The sequence below is a fragment of the Phyllosticta capitalensis genome (genome assembly GCF_038381095.1).
Source record: "Phyllosticta capitalensis strain CBS 128856 chromosome Unknown BKA78scaffold_3, whole genome shotgun sequence".
NCBI lineage: Eukaryota > Fungi > Ascomycota > Dothideomycetes > Botryosphaeriales > Phyllostictaceae > Phyllosticta > Phyllosticta capitalensis.
Window position 1 is genome coordinate 1,056,806 of NW_027117441.1, and position 23,737 is coordinate 1,080,542.

The 23,737-nt window shown below is 32.2% G+C and overlaps 1 protein-coding gene across 1 annotated transcript; it reads left to right on the forward strand.

The window, feature by feature from the left end:
* Positions 1–16,623: 16,623 nt before the first annotated feature.
* BKA78DRAFT_293560 (uncharacterized protein) lies at positions 16,624–17,293 on the forward strand (the record flags this gene model as incomplete). The annotated part of the gene is made up of 5 exons (XM_066886235.1): positions 16,624–16,698; positions 16,807–16,840; positions 16,900–16,913; positions 17,038–17,111; positions 17,152–17,293. 5 exons carry the CDS (start codon positions 16,624–16,626, stop codon positions 17,291–17,293), a joined length of 339 nt encoding a protein of 112 aa, XP_066746394.1.
* Positions 17,294–23,737: the final 6,444 nt, after the last annotated feature.

The following is a 23,737-nucleotide window of genomic DNA, read 5'->3' on the forward strand; positions in this document are numbered from 1 at the left end:
GCAAGTTAGTTAAGCAGGTAGTAGATATTGTTAAGCATGCCAAGCTACTAAGCTAAATTAAGGTAGACTAGCTAAAAGAGGAAAGGCGCGCTAAGCTCTACTTAGCTATATAGTTAACTATAATGCTAGCGCTAACTCCCTACTCCTAAACACCCTACTCTACAATACTACCCCCCCCCCCTCTAGTAGGCCTTGTCCTTAAGGCCTTACATTATATCTTACTAATCCTTATTATCTAAATCCTCTACTAGTAGTTATATCTAAGCTCCTTTATAGTAGTTCTAGATAAGTTATTAGTAGTTATTAAAGTAACCTCTATTAGTATTATAATATTTTAGGTCTAGTAGATAGTTCTTCTAGTTAACTTTAAACTATAGGCAACCTTATAGAAACTAGTAACTAATAATAGCTATAACCTTACCTATTTAAAGGCTATCCTTATCTATAAGTAGTTTACCTATTCTAGTAGGTTACCTAGGCAATAGGTCTAACCTTGTAATATAGAGTTATAATATATTAAACTATAATAAGGCTTGTAATCCTTTATAATGCTATTTGCACTAAGGATTTAGGATAGTAAGGTAGACCTAACTTAGGTACTAACTTAGGCAGGCCTTAGGAGCTGTACAGGTAAGGCCTAGGTTAGTTATTATATACGCCTTAAGTAAGCGCACATATAGAGCAGCTCTAAGTAAAACCTCTTAGGCTAAGGTTTTGTCTCTTCTCTACAATCTATTAATTATCTACTTGACTTGATCCCCTATAGCTTACTTATCTTATATTTAAAACCTTCTTTTTACTATAGCTATATTAATACAAGCAAAATGGTTAATCCTACAAATCTATATAGCTATGCATCTCTATTCCCTAGCACTAGCAAGCTAATAGGCCCTGGTAGGGATGGTCCTAGTAGCACTATAGATAGCAGCCCTACTAACCTAGTTATAAACACTAGCAGCAACCCCCTATCTAATAAAATTACTACTAGAAACCAAGCTTATAGAAGCAACCTTTAGAATAACCCTAATAGTAGTAACACTAATATTATTACTAATTCCTATACAGGCAGCAACACTACTATTAGAACCCCTACTAGTAGTACTACTACTATTAGTATCACTATTAACAGCCTTTTTAATAATAGTATTAATCCAACTATACCCTATAGCATAGAAGACCTTAAAGTATAAATTATATACAATAGGAATATTATCTCCTAAGCTATTAAACAACTCTACTACTTTATACCTAGCTTAACTAAATATTAGTAGGTACAGGACCTAATCTATAACTACTAAGTAGCTAAGGAGATAGATAAAAGCCTACTTAAAGCCTAATAGTGTATAGAAGTAGAGCCAGCCCTACTAGGTAGTAAAGGCAACAAAATTACTAATACTATAAAAGGCAAAATTAACAAGCTTAAGGACACCAAGGTGGAAAGCCTAGATAATTAGTTCCTATATATATACAAATACCTATAGTTATAGCACCTTATAGGCAATAAACTATAGATTTAATAATAGCTTATTAACTACCTCCCCTACACTAGAATACTTAAAACCAATTTAATAGGATAGCTTAATAAAGAACCTATAACTTAGGAAGAGTTTAAGAAGTATATCTCTAACTAGATGTATAATCTAGACTAGGAATAGTTCCTAGCCTATAATAATATCTACTAACCCTACTAGAAGGAAGGTTAGCTATTTAAAGAACTTATTAACACTATTAAATCATATATAATATATATAGAACTCTATAATAAGTATAGTACTAGGCCTAAGGTAGTTAGCTTTTAGTATACTAAGGTCTATAATACTCTATAGAAGAAAATAACAGAGATAAATATAGAATTATATTTAACTATACTAGAGCTACTACTTACTAAGGTTAAGAAAGTTAAAGGTATTCTTAGATAGACTATAGTAAGCTCTTCTAAGAACTCTATAAAATATAGCTAGCAATAGTCTAGGGCAGGTTTAGGTTTATTAGAGCCTAATATATCTCTAGGGAAACAATAACATTAAAACCATTCTAGTGCTAAGTATACTTTAAATAAACTAGGTATAAACTCTAGTAGCAATAGTAACTAAGGCTAAGTAGGAGGCGCCTTAAAGATATAAAGTAATAGTAATAGTAGGGGTAGCTCTAATAGTAGTAAGTTAGATAGTTATAACTCCTAGAATTAGGGTAAAAAGAACCCTTAGGGTCCTTCTAATTTAGGAAAAGAAGGGCTCTAGTTACACACCTTACTAGATTAGAGCAACTAGGGCTAGAGCAAGAGGTGTATCTATAGCAACTATTAATTATAGCAAGTATTAACTACTACACAGACTTAGGACTATATAAGGTCTCTATACTACTTAATAGGGCTGTAATGATTAACTTAATTAAAGAAGATATTACATGTAAGCTAAAGCTTCTAAAAGCTACACTTTCTCCTAATTATAAGTAACCTAATACTAAACTAGCTAACAGCTCCCTACTCTAACTCCTAGACCCCTACTATATTATAGTTACCATAAACAATTTATTAGGAAGGTGCTACACTATAGGGCCCTAGATCTATTAGGCAATAGAGTCACCCTCTTATAACCTTGTACTTAGCACCCTATAGCTATATAAAGGAGAGTTATAGATTAATTATAGGATAATAGAGTATATCTTTAGCAACTCTTAAAGAGGCTACAAGATTAAGGTAGTCTCTACTAAAAGCATACTTAATAAGCTTAGAGATAATAGGCTTATCTACTATATATAGACCTTAGGGTTTAAAGTAGAAACACCTAGGCTAGTTATAGTATCTACTATAAGGAAGTAACTACTAGTATATCTAGGAGGCAGTAGTAACAAGGTCCTACTATACTACTAGTTAGCTAATAATATCCCTCTAGGATTCAAAGGCCTACTACTAGAGTATCTAGAGTTTAAAGATATGTTTAATAATAAGCTTACTAGTATATTAGCCTAGAATACTAAGCATAACTATACTATTAAGCTAGAGGATAGCAAGACACTACCTAACCTACCTATCTATAACTTATCTACCTAAGAGCTTAAAATTCTATGCAAGTATCTTAAGCAGGCCCTATATTTAGGATAGATCTAGCTAAGCAAGTCTCTATTAGGGGCACCTATCCTCTTTATTCTAAAACTAGATAGGTCCCTAAGACTATACATTAACTATTATAGCTTAAATAGAATTACAATTAAAAATCAATATCTACTACTACTAGTTAGCAAGATTATAGATTATATATCAGGCTCTACTATCTTTACAAAGCTTAACCTCTATAATACATACCATCATCTCTATATTTACAGGGGCAATAAGTAGAAGACTACCTTTAAAACGCACTATAGTTACTTTAAGTATAGGGTTATACCCTTTAGACTAGCTAACACGCTAGCATCTTTCTAGGTATATATCCACCAGGCCCTTATAGGGTTAGTAGATATTACTTATATAGTCTATCTAGATAACATCCTAATTTACTCTAAGGATAAGGCTTTACATATTAAGGACATTTAGGAGGTATTAGAACACCTATATAAGTAGAGCCTATATACTAAGATATCTAAGTGCGCTTTCTATATTAAGATAGTTAAATTTTTAGGTTTAGCTACTATTATATAAGCCTAAGAAATATAGCTTAAGTATACAAACTAGCACTAGAAAGATGTTGTTTTTAATATTAGTAAAAAGGTCCTCTTATCTACAAAGAATCTACACACTAAGCAGCCCTACAAGAAGCTTGATACTAAATAGCTTAGGCCCTTTAAGGTAGTAAAGCAGGTTAGCAAGAATGTATACTACCTTAAGCTACCTAACTCTATATTAAGGGTGTATCCTACCTTCTATACCTTATTACTAGAATAGTACTATAGACACCCTAGTACTACACTAGAGCTAGTACAACTAGACAATAGTAAGGAATAAGAAGTTAAGGAAATTATTAACTATTAGGTTATAGCTTAAGGTATCTAGTATAAAGTTAAATAGCTAGGCTACTTATATAAGTTTAGTAAGTAGATGTTTAAGGACACCCTTAAGAACTATAGCAAGCTCTTAGACTTATATAAAGCATTATATAACACCTCCTATAACAGGCTAGCATAAAGGCGCGCCACCAGCTCCACTCTAATAGAGACTTAGTTAGTGCTAAAGAGAGGTTAAGGCCACTCTAAAGGATTAAAAAACAAACCTAAGGGTGGACTTATAGCTATAATTACTTAGAATAACTAGCTAGTAGTAGATAGTCCTAAGTTAGATTAGGACTATAATAATAAGTAAGATTAGAAAACAATAGAGTAGGAACTAGGCATTTAGGTTTTAGAGTTAGAGTAATAGATAGACGGGCATATATAGAGGTTATAGACTAAATAGATTTATTTTATTCCCTATACTTACTCCCTAAGGGGACCTAGAACCACCCTACTACCTACCTATAGCTATAATAAGCTTGAAGAAAACTATAAATCCTTAGCCTATTAGCTACTATATACCTAATCTATAAAAAAAAGAAGAAGCACTACTACTAATATATACTAGGTAACAACAACCTAGAGCAGACCGCGCTAGACTATATTACACTCAGCCTTATCTATATTATCCAGCTAGGCAACCTTAATACTATAGTAAATAGGGAAGTTATTTAGCTTAGGATAACTATTATAGCTATAGCCAGCCTATATAGGTTAGTTAGTATACTAGTAGTAGAATAAAAGGAGACTTACAAAGTACTATGCCTTCTTAGTATTATAAGACATCTTGAAAGTGTGCTTATAAATGTTCTTATTAATTAATAGGTCCCTAGCAACCTTCTTTAGGTTATTCTTATACATAGTATATATATACAAGAATTGCTATATATAGGTAACCTACTAGAGCACCTAGTAGCTAAACTCCTTATTATTATTAATATCAGACTAGTCCTTAATATTATTAGGGTAGAAGTAGTTAGTACTAGTAAGGCCTAACTCTAGATACATGCTAGTAAGGTCTAGGCTCACATTATACTTGCCCTTCTTATTTATGTACTCCTCCTCCTTGTCCTTATTATAGGGGCCTACCTTATTATTAGAGTTATTAGCAGTACTATAGAGGTGGGGTCTATTAGGCTTATCCTTAGTAGGGCTGCTATATAGGACTTAATTAGTAGGCACTACTAACTAGACCTTGTTATACAAGCCCTTAGGGCGGCTATAAGGCTTATTTAGCAAGCTAGGGTTAGAAACAACTAGCACTAATAGTAAGCAGCTAGGTAAAGGTAAGAGGCTAGGTAATAGATAAGCAATAGACACTACTAAGTAGTAATAGCTATAGGAGTGAGCTGGGACAGGAATATAATAGTAAGGCTTAAAGATATAACCTTTACTAAGGGTGCGCTTAATAACCTTGTAAAGGATCTAATCATAGTAGTAAAGAATTATGTTATAAGTATGTATAAAGTACTTATTAAACTATAGACCCTATTAGTAGAAGAGATACAACTATAGCAATACTAGTACTTATAGTGTTATAAATATTACCCTACTTCTAGCAATAAGTATAGAGGCTAATTAGTATATTATTAGCATAAATATAGTAAGTAGCTATACCCTTAATTAGGATATAAATCAGCTTAGAAGGGCTATTAAGAGAGGGTTAGATTATAGGATATTATAATAGTAGTTTAAATAGAACTTACCTAAGGTAACTACTTAAGGCCTTAGAGTAATCCTAAACACCTCTAGGGCTAGCAGGGAATATAACCTAGTAAACCTAGGTATTTATATAATAGTAATAGGTCAGAGGCTACTTTATTATAGGTATAGCCTAGAGGGCTAGAGTAGTCTTATTATAGAAGTAGTACTTATTAATAATACTAGCATAGGCTAATAGGGGCCTAAAAGACTAAGGTATATTACTAAAGAAGGTAGTATAGATAAAGAAGTAAAAGAGCAAGGGTAGAGAGGTATTATAAAGGTAATAGTTAAAGTTAAAGTATAATAGCTAATAGCTAGACCTTTATACTACTAGAGTAGGTAGTGTATTACTAACCTAGGGTAGGTATACACCCTAGGGGGGTTAGGCACCCATATAGGTAGTAAGGCAGCACTATATAGTTAGTATAGGTAATAATATCTATAAAAGATATAGCTATTACTAATTCTTTAGTATTAATAGTATATATAATAGAGGGCGTTAGCCTATACTATATAAGTATATGCTGCACTTAGAGCCGCACGCGTAGGTGCACCTAAGGCTTACTAGATCTAGTAGGAAATAGTTTCACCTAGTATTATAAGCTTTATATTATAATTACACTTACTATCCTTACTATTACCTTACAACTATTAGAACTATTATTAATTACTTTCAAATCTATAGTGCAAGCACCTATAAATAATAATAGCCTCTAGCATCTACTATAAAGTAGAGCTATAGTGCCTTATACCTAGCCCTATCCTAATAATAGTTTAGGAAGCATTTAATACTCTAGATAATACCTTTATTGCTTCACCTAACTCTAGGGCCTACTAGTCTAGCTTTAGAGCCTATATGTGCTAGGCTAGCATTACTACTAATTATAACTTAATTATAGCTCCTTAGGTAGTAACCCTCTAGAGGGCTATCTACTATATCTACCCCTATCTTACTAATCTTATAACTAGATTCTATGTGCCTCTATATAACTCCCTAAATAAATATAATAAGTATAAGCTCCTCTATCTATTCTAGAAATGCTAGTTCCCCTAGCACGGCTAGTAAGGTAATAGTAAATAGGTTATTAATAGGCTCTAGAACTTTACTAATATTATAATACTACTCTTCTACTACTCTACCCTAGGCTATAGGTATAGTAAGAACTGCGCCTAGTGTGTAGTAGATATCTTCCTTAGACTATATATATAGGTTACTAAAGCTAACATCCTTAAGACTAGCTAGATTATTTACTACTAGGAGGGTAAATATACTAACTGCCTTAGGATAGCCTGCAGCTGCAGCCTTAAGGATTAGGGGTAAGGATCTAGGATAGACGCTTTTTAGGGGGGGGATAGTGTGATACTATTTACACTAAGGATTTAGGATAGTAAGGTAGACCTAACTTAGGTACTAACTTAGGCAGGCCTTAGGAGCTGTATAGGCAAGGCCTAGGTTAGTTATTATATGCACCTTAAGTAAGTATATATATAGAGCAGCTCTAAGCAAAACCTCTTAGGCTAAGGTTTCATCTCTTCTCTATAATCTATTAATTATCTGCTTAACTTAATCCCCTGTAGCTTACTTATCTTACATCCTTCTAGTAGCTCTAGTTTAGCCTAGTTGCCTTAGACTTATAATATATAGTAGGGTCTATTTACTTTATAATTAAGCCCTAGTAGGCATTGGCTCCAACAATAGGTAGCATCTATATATATATATTATCCTAGCTTAATCTTTAGCGGCGCGTGATAGTAGTTTACCTAAGCAGCTATATATACTTATTAGACTCCTAGGTTCTCCCTAACCTCCTACTAAATTTGGTATAGCTTATAGGAGATCTTTTATATATCTTCTATAGATAGCTAGTAGGCTTAGGTGGCCTCTTATATACCTTATTTAGCTGTATTAATATTAAATAATTGCTTTATCTTATAGCTAGTGCATATAGTAAAGGGAGACTAGCTATTAAGTGCCTTGATAGGAATACTATTAGCCGCGAGTTAAGCTATTAGTAGAAGGTTATACTAGTTTATTTAATAGAAGTTGCTAAACTAATAGAGATAGTTCTTAATATCTTAAATAGCCTGCTCTAATTAGCTATTAGTTTAAGGATAATATATAGTAGAGTACTTTAAGTCCACCCTAATAATATAGGCTAGCGCGGCCTATAAGTAGGAGATAAAGGGTTAGCCTTAATCTAAGACTATTAAGTTAGGGAAGCCTCTTACTATAAAGATATAGCATAATAGCTCTCTTATAGTTAGCTTAGTAGTAGTTTTATTTTAAGTTGCATCTAGTATAATAAAATGCTAAGCCTTGCTAAGTTAGTTGCAGACTACTAGGATAGTATCCTTTCCCTTGCTTCTTACTAGTAGGCCTATAAAGTCTATAGTAATATGCTACTATAGGTAGGTAGGGATAGGGAGAGCTTAGAGCTTGCTAGAGATAATTAGGTTATTCTGCTATACTTAATTATAGTGTATATAGTTGCTAATAGCTTAATTAATAAGAGAGCAGATATGTGGGAACTAGTAGCAAGGCTTAATAAGGAGGTATAAATAGTTATAGCTAGGGTGCCTAGTAAAAGGGCTCTTATAGATATAGTAAACTAGGTAAGCTTATAGCTCTACTAGTATAATAAGCCTACTATCTATAAAGATGTTTCTAGCTCTATTAGTATAGTAGGGCAAATTAGCCTTATAGGCTTTAGCTTGCTATTTATCTATCTCCTTAGTATAAGCTTTATTAGCTTATAGGACCTCTTCTATATTAAACTCTATAGTATCCTCTTCCTTATCCTTATTATCTAACTTAATAGGCATAGTAGTGTTATCTAGTAATGCCTATATAGCTTAAGTATTATAAGAGAGTTTTTTAGGTAGTAGTAGCACTTAATACTATATTAGTTAACAAGGGTTATTAGGACTAGGGATGTCTTAGGAGCGTTATAATAAGGTGTCTACATATTAATTAGCTTAGCTAGGTTGATATATAATCTAGAAGTTGTACTCTAATAGCTTCTCTACCTATTATACTTAATAATAAGTTAATTGCTTATTAGTAATAAAATGCTTTAAGGTCTAGTAGTCTATAAAGATAGTAAAGGGGACTTAATAGGCTTGCAACTCTAGCTCCTATTCCTCTAGCACCTTAATAATAGCAAGGAGTTCCTTGTTATATATTATATAATTAACTTTAGTAGGTATTAATAATTAGGAGTAGTATGTAATAGGGTAAAGGTGTCCTTTATTATTATAAAATAAGAGGATACTACTAGATGCCTAGTCTAATAAGTTGGTTTCAATAATTGTCTATCTAATAGGGTTAAAGTAAGAGAGTATAGGGGCCTTTATAAGGGTTTCTTTTAGCGCCTTAAATACCTACTACTACTTCTTACTCTATATCTATAGAGTATCCTTATATATAAGCCGGGTAAGAGGCTTTACTAGGGTGCTAAAACCCTTGATAAACTACTAGTAGAAGTTTATAATACCTAGGAAGGCATGTATGTCTTCTACTAAATATAGGACTACCTATAACTATATAGCTTCTACCTTAGTAGGGTTAACCTATAGATCTAATATAGATATAATTATACCAAGGAACTTAGTCTCTTAGATATTAAATTTGCACTTGCTAATGTCTACCTATAGCCTAAATTATAGGAGTTATTTAAGGATAGTATATATATAGCAGCAATGCTTAGTAAGTATGCAACTATAAATAAGGATATTATTAAGGTAGGTAGTAGTAAACTCTCTAAGGAATTAGAAGAGATACTTATTAATAAGGTACTACTATATAGTAGGGCTATTAGCAATGCTAAATAGTATAATAAGATATTTATAAGTGCTATAGTAAGTATAAAAGGTAAGGAGGTCCTTAGTTTACCTATTAGTAACGTAGATCTAGTGGAAGGCTTATCTAATATTAAGTTTAGTAAGATATTAAGCTCTATGCATTTAGCTAATTATCTTGTCTAGCAAGGGGATAGGGTAATAGTCTTTCTCAGTAAGCTTGTTAAGCTTGTAGTAATTAATGTAGAAGTAGATACTACCCCTAGGCTTGCAAACTAATAGGACTAGTAAGGCTATACTAGCTTTACTATACTCTAGGATGCCCTTGTTCATACCCTCCTAAATATATTACTTTATCTTAGTAAGTTGACTATTAGAGGCATAGTAGAGGCTAGTATAGCCTAAGTTGTTAGGAGAGATACTATCCTTAAGCTTAATCTTAAAGTTAGTCTTAGGCTAGTACTTAGGAAGAGGCTAACTAGGTTTAAATACCTTAAGGAGGTTGTAATAGTTATAAGGGATAAGGCAATATAGATCTAAGTCCTTCTAGGCCTTGCGCTTAGTAGTAGTGGTATAAAGGTTGTCCTCTATAATAGTATTAATAGAGTCTTTAGAGTCTGTAGAGTAGTAGCTAATAGAGTAGTAATTATAGCCTAGGCGGTATTATAGATAGAGGAACTTAGCTATACTAATAGGGGAGGTGTTGTTTTAGCTTACCTATACCTAGCTCTACTCTTTAAAATGTTGTTAATTATCAACAGCCTGCTAGGTAGTTTAGTGTTAATAATAGGTGGATTTAGCTTAGTAATTAGTAAGCTAACATAGATATGTAATAGAAGAGTAAGTAATATAGGTAAGAGGTTATTGCATTGTATAGTTAGTAGAATTAGTTAATTTAGGTAGTAATTGCTTAATATGTTAGTAAGGTTTAGCTAATTCTAGGTGCTTAAGTAGTTAAACAGGCCTAGTAGGGTGCTAAGTAGTTATATTAATATCCTTACCTAAGTTAGTAATAATAGAATTAGATGCGCGGTTGCCTAAATTACTAGGCTGAAACTGTTATTAGCCTGATGTGTTAGGCTAAATTATATTTACATGTGGTTGAAAATAATAGATGCCTGATATGTTAGGCTGCAACGCCTGCGCGCGCTTAGCTATAGGCTAAAGGCCTTTATGTTTAAGTAGATAATTAGTTATTCTAGTAGGGCTAGGCTAGTTTAGGACTAGCTACTACTAAGCCTCTTAAGGCTCTATAGATTTATTATCTTTTACTATTAATACTATACATCCTAGGTCTATAATAAAACTAAATCACTTTAGGTAATCTACTCCTATAAATATATTATATACTAGGCTGATACGCGTGATAATAAAGTTAGCTATTAAGTCTTAATAGAGCTTGTAGCTCCTATTATAGCTCCTTAATATTAAACTACTAACTAATTTATAGGTAAGGTGTTAAGTCTAAGTGTAGGTATAGTTGCTAATTATTTATAGATATTCTAAAGGTTAGTAATATACCCTAAGCTCTCTAAGCTCTTTAACTTTATCCTAATTAATATAGAGGCCTTCTATACACCCTAAATCTATAAGTATATAGCAATAAATTACATAACTAAATATTATAAAGTTAACTTTAATAGAATAATAGACCTAACCTATAGGTCCACTTATAAAAGGAATAATATAAAATAAGTATATAATTATTTACCCCCCTATTACAGCTTTATAGAGGACTACTTATTTTCTAACTTATTAGCTACTTAGTTATTATCCTTAGCCTTAGCAGCTTAAAAATTGTTTATTTTAGGCTTAATAGCGGCAGCCTTATAAGGATAAGGTCTTTACTATACGTTATCCCTATTAGGGTAATTATAAACAAGGTAAAGGGTGCTATTATAGATATAGCACTATAGCTAACCTTTAGTAGTCCTTGCCTTAATCCTCTATTATTTAGTAGGTTGCTACTCTATCTAAGTTATTAACAATCTCTTTTTAGCTACTAGTTTAGGCCGCGCGGCCTACTTAACCTAACTAATACTATAAGATGCTCTCTTAATAGCCTGCTTTATAGTCCTAAATAGAATTATAGGATAATTACAAGTTAATACTACTATATAAAGCTACTTATTACCCTTAAGCTTATTAAGCAGGTAGCACTTTAAGGATTACTTATTAATATAGCCTTTAGCTACTAAGCTTTCAAATTTAATTAGGAACTTATATATATCTTCTATATTCCTAGGTAGTTAAAGTGCCTTAAGTTAGTCCTAGGTAGTACTAATAGCGTTAGGATTATTATAAATACTATTAAGCTCTACTATTATTTTATTAAACCTAATAGCAGGTCTACTAAGAGTATATAAACACCTTAAGGTGCTTTTACCTAACTAGCTTATAATATACTCTAGCTGGCGCGCCTTATTATAGTTAAGGTAGGGTATATAGTTAAGCTTAGCTATAAGGTTACCCTTCTAGGTAGTATAGGCGGCAGCAGAGCCTCCTAACTAGATAGGTAGATCTAGCTACTTAGGGTTATATTTATAAGGCTAAGCTCCTTAGTATTCATAATAGCCTCTACTACTATAAGAGCAGCTAATACTATATTAGCTATAAGAGCTTATAATAAAGCTATTATTACTAGAGTTGTTAGGATCTAATAGTAGATTACTACTAGCACTAACTATAATAGAGCATATTAGCAGATAGTAGTCAGCTATAGGAGGTAAGGTAACTAGTAGAATATTCTCTTAACTAATAATAGGCTTGTATATAGGGGGAGGAGGAGGAGCCTATTTAGCAGCTAGCTTACTATCTTAATATTAAAGAGGTACTAGAAGATGCTATTTAAGCCTCTTAAGGAACCCTACTATATTGTCCATTTAATTAACAACACCCTTACCGTGGTTTTATAAGGCCTGTATAGCCTAAGTTAGTTCCTTAGCTATAGTTTAGCTACTACCACTCTTACTAGATCTAGATAGCCTAGGTAGTAGTACTAGCAGTTCTAATTTAATATAATTACAAGGCCCCTTATTTGGACTATAAAGATTATTAGCTTTAGTATCCTTATCTAAAGGTAGAATAAGTTGATCCTTACTACCCTAAGTAGGGAGCAAGGGGTCTAGTATGTAGTGTTAAGGTCTATTTTTTTAAACTATACTAACATTAGTAGTAGATAATTGTTTAAGTGTAACTAGTTAATAGTTAGCTAATAGCTTAATTAGTAATTAACTAGACCCTAAAGGCCTACACAACTCTAAGCAAGCTATTATACTTATTAAGCTACTACTTTAGAGGTACTACTAGTAGTTAAAATAGCCTTAGCGCTACTACTAGCTATAGAACAACCTTGGTAGAACTACTAGTTATGCTAGTGCACTAGAAGAACTACCTTATAGACTTTAAGCAAGCTAGTACTATTTTAGAAGCACTATAAATAGTAGTAAGCTTATCTTACTACTTTAGAAGTACTACTAGTAGTAAGGGCTAACCTTAGAAGCACTACAGGCTAGTTTAAGTAGGTTTTCAACCTAATTCCCCTTCAAACAGGGTGTGATTAAAGGAGAACTTATTATCTATAGTAGAACAAGCTAGAGGCACGAACCTACTATAGTTATAAGTAAGGTAAGCCTTACTAGTAAGAATAGAGCAAGTCTTAGCCCCTTATAAGGCAAGTAAGATAGTTAAATAGTATTATAGTATAAGTAGAGTAAATTATTACTAGTAGTAGTAGTATTCAACTATAGCAAGGCAAGTTAGTTAAGTAGGCAGTAGATATTATTAAGCATGCCAAGCTACTAAGCTAAATCAAGGTAGACTAGCTAAAAGAGGAAAGGCGCACTAAGCTCTGCTTGGCTATATAGTTAACTATAACGCTAGTACTAACTCCCTACTCCTAAACACCCTGCTCCGCAACAAGCCTTACATATTTTAGTATAATATTAATATAATAGGATAATTAAAGTACTATAAGAAATTAATTAAGTACTACTAGATAGAGCCCTTAGTAGCTTAAGGGTTTATAGTATAGGTTATTCTTCTAGTCTACTATATATAAGTAGGAGTTAGTAAAAGACATCTACTAATACTCTCCTTAAGCGTTACTCTCCAACATAATAAAGGATCTTACCTAGGAACAGTTTAACAAGCTGATTAAGGATATCTATCTTACTGCCTTTACTATTAAGGCTATAACTAAGGCACCTAAGGGGGATAAGACTTTCCTTACTATATATTAATTTCTCTAGCAGGCCGAAGTGTTCTTAGCCTTCTACTATATAATTAAGTATAGTAATATAGGTCTTATTACCTACCTTATTAATCTATTAATTCTTTTATTTATAGGCACAGGGAAATAGAAGAACTATAAGTAAGAGTTGCTTTTCTACTAGTAGAATCTCTCTATAGTTAACTACCCCGAGTTATAAAGAGCCTTTATATTAACTAGTTTAGTAAATTAGATAGGACTTCTAAACTTATTTAAGCCTATTAATCTTAGTCTTAAGTATTTAAATACTATAGTAAAGATTAAAATAAAGTAGTACAACAACTTAACCTATATACTAGATCTAGTTCTTAATTATATGTGCCTTACTAACACCTAGATGTAATTCTTAAGGGCTTAAATAGAGGAGGGGTTTAGTATAAAGATGTTAGGAAAGTATTTAAGCAAGAGCTAGATTAATAACATGTAGATATTAGCAAAGAACCTTATTATTAAGGGATTTTCTACCCCTTAGCTAAAGAGTAATATTAAGCAGCCCCTGCTAGAGTGTATATATAAGTCCCCTAATATTATTACTAGAGGTAGTGAGAAGCTCCACTAGTAAGTTATAGAATTTAATTAGGAGTTTATTAAAAGGGGTTAAGATACAAGGTATTATAATATTAATAATAAGATTAATAAAGGGGATAATAATAATAATGCTAATAAGCCTATTCCTAAAGATGTTATCTAGGAGGAGGAGTTTTTATAAGGAGATAAGGATGATAAATTTGTCCTAGTTAATATAAGGGATAGTTAATTAGATGCTATTAATAATCTAGTAGTAGATAAGGCTATAGTAGAGTTTTATAGGCTAGGTGTAGATAATAATAGTAAGGATTTTAAGATAGTTTAGTATGATTAGGAGTACTACTTTAGGTTGTTTATCTTTTAAGAGTCTATAGGCTAGATAGCTACTACTTATTAATAGAGTAAGTATATAGTAAGTCTTATTAATATATAGTAATATCCTTGTACCTTATAGTTAATAATATAGTTAGTCTATACCTAATGTTAAGCTATAAAGATCCTTAAGTAGTACAGGTCTAATTAGTTTATATAATGTTTAGTTGTTCTAAAGCAACTGTTTAGGTATAGCTATCGCGCCTAGCTAGCCTAGCTATTAGTATTATTAGCTATTTATAGCAGCCAGGCTAGCTAGGCAGTTTAGAGTAAGTGCGTAAGTAATGCCTATAAGCGCGGCTGCTATCTACTATTAAAAATATATAAGGATAGCTATAGAGTAACTACCTAGCTTACCTAGCTATACTTAATTCCCTAAATAGCCTGGTTGTAGCAAGGTGATATTAGTAGAGGTGTTAATAGTAGCTAGGCTAGCTAGGCACATTAGAGTAGGTGCCTAAGCAATATAAGCAAGTGTAGTAACTACCTATAGTTAAAAATATATAAGGATAGATAGCTGCTATAAAACTACCTAGCCTACCTAGCTATAATATCTATAACACCTACCTAGCTTGCCTAGCTATAGCTAGGTAAAAGGTATCCTACCTAGCTATAGCTAGGCAAGCTAGGTAGGTATTATAGATATTATAGCTAGGCAGGCTAGGCAGTTATTAAAGTTAAGGTTAGATGTAAGTTAGAGTAGAAATATCTACTATTATATTTTCTTTAGGATGCCGCGTCTAATTATATACCTATAATATTACTAGCTTCTTATATATAAAGAACTACTAGTTATTGCTGCCTTTATCTATCTAGAACTTTAAGCTCTCCCCCTCTTTACTCTTACCTCTATTACCTTTATAAATAATTGTATTATTAATATGCCTAAATATAAGAGATAGACTACCTACTAATCTCCTAGTAGTTAGTGGACTACTCTCTAATTTAAAAAGCTAGAGGCACTAAAGCTAGATGATAATAATATATATAATAAGGGGTAGAGGGCTCCTAATCTATTACTAGTTATATTTAAGCCGCTGCTGCAAGAGCTATAACCAAAAGGTCTCTATTAAGTTCCCCTAAGGGATAATTAAAACTATCCTAGGCTTAAGTATTATATCCACTAGGTACTTATTACTTAGTATTCTTAATTCTCTACTATAGAGTAGAAGTATATATAGCTCCCTTTACTAATCTAATTATACTAATAAGATATAGATAGTACTAGTAGTACTTTAAGAGGTAGGGGCCTCTCTTATATCTAGTACCTATCCCTAGTATAGTTAACTTTATATAGGCTAAGTTTTAGTAGAATAAGAATAGGTATCCTCCTAAATACTACTTATATTTTGCAGCTAATAAACCAATGCTATAGGGGAGTAGTATTATACTTTTTATATATCCTAATTATCCTAATATTATACTATATAGATGTGATTATAATGTCGCTTTTTTTAAACAATAGGCTATTAGAGTTAGACTATAGGTAGAGTACTAGAATAGGAATTAGAGGATTAAGGTATAGTAGAGGTGCTAGTATCTATAAATATTAGCTAATAATCTCTAGATTATAGGTTAATAGAAGTAGCTAGATCTTTAGAATACTATCTAGACTATGCTAGGAAAGGATATTACTCTAGAGAATCTAATTAAATATAAGGCTATAACGCCCCTATGGCTAAAGGGGTCCTAAAGTAATATTTAGGTAAGGTTAGTATATAGGGCTATTATAGTATAAGGGAGGTATTAGTCCTAATCTATAAAATTATTTAGCATCTAATAGGGCTTCTATAACACTTAATATATAAGGTCTACTAAGCGCCTATATTGCGGGTAACTCTATTAATTCTATATACTAAAATATACCTCTCCTCTATAACCTCTCCTCTATCTACCTTATAACCTCCTCTCTTAACTCTACTACCTCCTACTAGTAGCTCCACCTAATAACTACACTACTAGCTACTATGCCTCTATATAGTAGCCCTAGCTTTCCTTTTAATAATAATACTAAGGACATTATAAACAAGATTAATAAAGAGGTTAGCAGTAATCCTAAGGAGTTTAATATACCTAGAACTTAGTACTAGTTGGACTCCTAGCTTTAGGTCCTAAGTCCTACTCTAGCTGCACCTAGTATACTATACTAGTTATCTACTATAGGAGCACCTAGTACTACTATAGGTAAGTTAAAGTACATCTATTATAATAACTCTCTAGGCAATATTAAGCCACCTAAGTAGTAGTTAAGAAAGAGGTAATATATTAGCATGTCTCTATTAGATAGATACTTACCTATATAGTATATAGGATATCCCTTTATCTAGTAATAAAGCTAGTAAAGAGGACCTACCTACTAATACTACTATATATACTACTAGCGCTACTACTACTACTACTACTACTACTATGCCCTCTACACCTATACTACCTACTATCTATTATTATTAGCTAGGTAAGTCTTCTAGCTTTAGAAGTATAACTCCTATACCTAGACTTTATAATAACTCTATTACTCCTACTCCCTATCCTACTAAGATGTCCTCTACCTTTATACCTAGCAATATTCCTACTATGTCTAAGGATAAGGACCTTAGTAGATATTACTATCCTAAGACTAAGAAGAAGTCTAACTAGTAGTACTATAGTAAGGGTAATTAGTAGTAATAGCTAGACTAGGGCAAGGAGTTAGCCCTTAAGTAATATAATTATATAGGTTATATTATAGAGTTAGATAGCATCAAGGTCCACAAGGGTAAACACTATAAGCTTTGTAAGAAGCATGGCTATCAGGATTACTATATCTATAACTAGGAAAAGGGTCCTAAGATAGGAGGTACCTATGCCTATTACTATTACTCTAGTAAGTCCTACTTACTAAAGGATATCTATAAGCTTAATAGCAACAACCTAGATAATATTCTTTAAGGTTAGGAAGATAAGGATACTAGACTAGTTTTATACAAGGAGTTTAATAAGCTTTATAATAAGTTTAGGTAATTCAAGGACTAGGTATTAGGTAATAAGGGAAATAAGTAGTAGAGGTTAGTAGGATATATTAGACAAGTAATATTAAGATAAGTGTAAGAGACAATAATAAAGATAGTAGGGTTACCTAGCTATAGGGCTATAATAAAATATATAGCTCCCTATACCTATGTATCCTATCTACTAATTAACTAGTCTACTATATATTAATAAGTGCTCCTATGTACTAATAACCCTTCCCCTATACTAAATCTAGCTAGGTTCTAGTATTAAAATATATAAGATTAGTATATAGCTTAGCTCCTACTATTAACAATAGAAATAGATCCTCTTACCTCTAATTCTAGACTTACTAACTATAATCCTATATGATAACAATAAAATCCTGACTCTATTACTACTAAACACAACACTACTAAGCGCGTAACTAGTAATTTATTCCTTAATCCTCTATTAATTTGTTTCTTAATCTCTATTAAAAACACTTATACTATAATCCTACTATTCTAATTATCTTAATTGTCACCCCTACTTAGTCTAGTATATAGTAGTAGAGGACTTAGTAAATAAGGGCACCTCCTCTCCTACCTTAGTAAATAGCTATCCTTTTTTATTAAACAGCAGCATCGGGTATAGGTAAACCTAGGATATCTAATCTATCTAGCACCCTTCTTACTATAAGTATAGCATTCCTAACTATAGGTTTTATATAACTTATATTAATTAACACTATAAAACTATCTACCTAAAATAGTTTCTATAATATAACAGATATAACACTACTATCAGAGCATATTAATATAGATATTCTCCCTCTTTACCTTCTCCATAAGATCCAACTACTATTTTTTAATAAACCGGACAATATACTCTTAATTCACAACATTAATCTTACTATTAACCTGCTAGTTCTAGTCGATCTTCTAGGACTAGGGGATTCCTATCTACATATAGGCAAAATCTTCTACTAATAATAAGGTTATAACTATTTTAGGAAGCAGGCATTACTAAGGCAAAGAGGTAGGCAAGCCTAGCATAGAGCAACTAGGTAAGCCTTTAGGTACTACTAACACTCTAAAGTTAGCAGTATTATCTCTACTAGATTTACTACTATTACTATTACTACTACTATTTTCTCTATTAATAGCAGCCCTAGCATCATCCTTATTATCACTACTATTATTGCTATCTCTAGGCACATTAGGCATCGCTTTATTATTATTACTAATAGCTATAATAGCACTATACTATAGGATTAGAGCATTAGCATAATTGCCTAGCACCTCTATAGTAGGGAAGGCTATAGATATAGCCTAAGTAGGAGTAACAGGAGATAATAGCTATAGTACTAGTAGTAGTATTAGTTTAGGTAAGATCTAAAGATATAGTTCTATAGGTTGTAGTAGTAGAGGTGTCTATAATAAACTAGGTACATTTAAAGCCCTACTCTATATAAGTAATACTACTTTTATAAGACAGGTATCCTTATATTATATATAGGGTTAATAGTAATAGTAAAGTATAAGGAGATAGACTATTAATATCTATCTCTTCTATAGGTACTACTATTATAGCTACTATTAGCCCCTATAAAGGAGATTACTACCAAGGGCATGCGTGCATTCTTATTAAGCTATAATCTTAGTAAGCTATACCCTTTTTAGAGTGGTAGAATATATACTACCCTAGGGAAAACCTATTAAGAGAAGGGATAGGAGCCTATATAGGGAGGGGGAGTAGTAGAGTAATACTATATCTAAATAGTAAGCCTTATCCTCCTACTAATTAGTATCTATTTACTTATAACTTAGTAGACTATAGCTAGGCCTAGTGATACACAAGGGTGCTCCTCTATAAATATTAGCATAATTAAAGCTGTAGACTCTCTTGCATATATATAATATAATATACTAGAGACTAGAATAAAGCTATCCCCTTAGGATCCTTTATATAACAAGTAGAAGCACCCTCTTGCTATAAAAGACATTTTAAGTTAACACTTAAATCACACAAGCTAGGATATAGTACAAGTTTAATTAGGACACTATATTAAGGAGTTGTTTTGGGAGGATATAATTAAAGATTAGTAGTAGCTATAGTAGGAACTACTCTCCTCTTTATTTACTATTAAGAAGCTAGTAAGTATAACTAACAAAGTATAAGGATATCGTTCTACTACCTATAGCTTAGCTATTAGCTTAATTACTCACCCTAGGACTGCTTTAGGATGCTGTAGGGTAAATAAGCCTTTATTAGAAGGTAGCAATACATGCTATTAGAAGATAGTAATGTGCGGGATTTTACCTAGTAGGTTAGTATTAGTTCTAAACTCTAATACTTAGAAGCTGTAATAGATAATAATATAGACTTAATACTACTTTTATAAGGTAATTCTATATGTTTATCTATTAGGATATATAATAAGTAGGGAACCTAGCTAATAACTATAATAGACTTTATTATAAATCCTAAACTAATAGAACTAATATAACTAACACTCTATATCCTAACTCCTAAAATACAACTAATCTCTACCTAGACTATTATGCCCTGTAGCCCTCTATCTAGATAGTATTCGTAGTACCTTTTACTATCTGCTTCCTTAACTAACTAACACTAGATCTCTCTAAAAAGGTAAGGTTCTTGATAGCACCCCTGTTAGGACTTATTATAGCTAATAGCTCCTATCTAGCAGGTATTGAAGAATAATAAGGAGATCTAGTAGCTAAACTAATATAATACCTTTTACTAGGAGTGCTATCTATACTCCCCTGCTAATACTTTAGCTAGCTTGTAGACCTATAGCGCTAGCCTTAGGGTGTAATAGATGGACTATATTCTAATATAGCTACCTAAGCCTATAGGCTACCTAGTAGAGGATCCTCCTAGGATATAAAAGATCTAAATAAATGCTCTATTAAGAAGAAACCCTTGTCCGCCGCGCTTATACTTAATCTAAAGCTTGCCTAGCTAGCCTAGCTAGATATAAGGGCGAGATATTATAGTTAGTAATTACTAAAGCTTATAACTACTACCTAGCTTATCTAGCTAGTATTAATATTAGTTATTTAGCTGTTAAAGCTAAAGGTGAACACCTAGCTTAGCTAGTAAGACCTAGGCTATTTAATATAGCTACTATTAAAGCCTCTACTAACTGCCTAGCTAGCCTAGCTAGGTCTGCTGTTTTCTATAAGGTGGCTATTACTAAGGCCTTTACTAACTACCTAGCTTGCCTAGCTGGGCCTAGAATATTCTAATATTTAGCTGCTCTTAATACCTCTGTAAACTACCTAGCTTACCTAGCTTAACCCTACTATATAATAAGGCTAGCTAAGGTTAGAGCTTCTACCTATAGCCTAGCTTCTCTAGCTAGCCCTATATCTAGAATCTATAGATACCTAAGTGTTAAAATATTCTTCTATATTGTCCTAAATATTAGAGCTAAGTCCTTCTAAATATATATCTGATCCTACTTCTGCTAATAGTGATACCCTTTAACCTAGATATCTATAGCTTGGACTACTAGTAGAAATAAGAGCTAGAGGACTACCAGGTATGCCCTGCCCTAGTAAGTATACTCTAGGAACTAAAGTAGAGATGGGTTAATATTAGGATTCTAGATACTCTATATACTTCTTTTGTTTATAGTCCCTAGCAACCTACTTGGCTATATTAGTTACCCTTAGATTATTTAAATCTCTTATAGGTACCCCCTCTAAATGCTTCTCCTTCTCTTCCTATTTATAGTCTTTCTCTTCCTACTAATATTTCTCTTTAGCTTTTCTCTTTATATACACCACCTTGGTAGTATTAATATATAAAGGGAACTTCTATAGCTCTACTAGTAGGAGGTTATAGTTATAGCACCTATAGTACTACTACTATAATACTAGAATAGCTTAATAGAGTTCCTTAAAGGATACTGCTCCCTAAAACTCCTTGTTAGTACCCTTCTTTCTAGTAGTAAATATATATACTAATCTCTAGCAATATATAGTTAATATATACTACATAGGCGGTGTGAGAGCTTTCTACTAGGGATGAAGTTAATTCCTATGCTTCTATACCTAGTTATCTACTAATATAAGCGCGAAACTAGCTAGATCTCCTGTGTATAGCTTCCTTAACTTGTTTATCTTCTAGAATAGACACTCTGTAATTTCTAGTAGGAGGTCTAGGTTATATTTACTATAATAATATATAGGATCCATGATAGCCTAAAGCTCTAGTAGGAGTAGATTCTCTCTAAGGAAAGCTAGAAAGATTTTATATAGGTACTTAGCTATTACTAACTCCTGCTATTCTTTTCTAATCTTACTCTATTTCTTCTAGTCTAAATTACTCTAGAATGGTAGGCCTCTATTATTAGCTATATCCCTAGTCTACTGTAAATATAGAGCCTAGAGCTTACTATTACTAGGGTTAAATTTAGAGTTAGAATAATCTAAATAGTCCCTAGGAGTTTAGGAGTATCTTAAGCTACTTAGGCTATATAGAGGGACTAGGGGAGATAGTTTAGGGATATTAGCCTTCTTCCCTTTCTTATTCTACTTGCCTTTAGGCTTAGCCTTCTCTTTCTTCTTCTTCTCTAATTCTAGCTAATCCCTACCCTTATTGTCCTATACCTAGTACTCTAGAAATATAATAGTAATACTTAATTATCCTAGGCTATAACTACTATAACTAGTATACTACTAGGTATTGCTTATATCCTTTAAGATGGGTATCCTCTAGTAGATAACTATTTTAATATCTTTAATATTTATACCTATCCTAAGACATATTGTAGCTACTATTAATTATATAGAAGAGTCTAGCTTATTACATTCTATATACTAGAGCATCTAGTTATTTTCTAGTATATATAAGTAGTACTCCTAGATAATATTTAATATATACTAGGGTCTATCCTCCTTAGAGCACGTATACTACTAATTAGGAGGGGTATCCTTAGTCTTTTCCTTAAGCATCTCTTAGAACCAAGTAGTAGTATTACCTATAGCTTTAATTACATTAATAAATACTATAGTCTTTAATATCTTCTCTAGTATAGTAGTGCTATTAGTAACAGCTAGGTCTAATAGGAAGTATAGTATATCCTATATTATTACCTTTCTGTATAGGATTTTTACCAGGCTAAGAAACATATTAGGACGATTAATAGAGGTTCTAATAAACTTAGTATAATAAGGAGCATTACCTTAAGAATAGAACCTACCTTTCTTAAGCATAGTTGCCTCTACTACCTTACTTATTATAGCTAAACAACTAAACTAAATAACCTTATCCCTAAGAATTATACACAACTCTAAAATTATAGTATACTTAGGATAGAACTCTTCCTATTAATATATTAAGTACACCTTATTAATAGTAACTATACTAATCTTGCATTAAAATAAGGAGCTCCTAAGGATTCTCTTAAATACTCTTAATACTACCTACTCTAGACTTAGTAGTATATAAGTATACTCCCCCTTTATAACACCCTTAAGGAGACCCTTAACCTTTCTCTTACTCTTTAAATTAATCAACACCAGCCTAGCTCTACTAAGATATTAGATCTATACCACTTACTTAGTACTAAGCTTTAATAGGGGAATAAGCTAGAATATTATTAGACTAGTAAGAATAGAGAACATATAGAGGATTTTACTCTTGCTAAAGCTATTTTTTACCTTTAAAATAACATCCTTTTTACAAAATACTAGGTTCTAGATAGTGCTAACCTACTCCTTATAGGGTTTAAAATTGCATCTAGGGTTCTTATCTTATATTAGGCGCGTCAGGCACTTAATAATAAGAGGGTGCTAGTATTTAATATTCTTTATTTTATACACCTTATTAATAATTTTAGGAAGATACTAGAGATTAATTATCCTTATATAGTTAATTAGCTCTAGTATAGGTATGCTATAGACCTTATACCTCTATTTAATTCTATATTACCTCTTACTATCCTTCTCTTCCTCTTCCCTTCTCTTCTATTAATCCTCTTTACTTATCTTCTTCTTCTTACTACTCTTATTAGTACTAAGAACATCTCTAGCCTTCTTTATAGCGCGCGCCTTAAACTATTATATCCTAGTATTA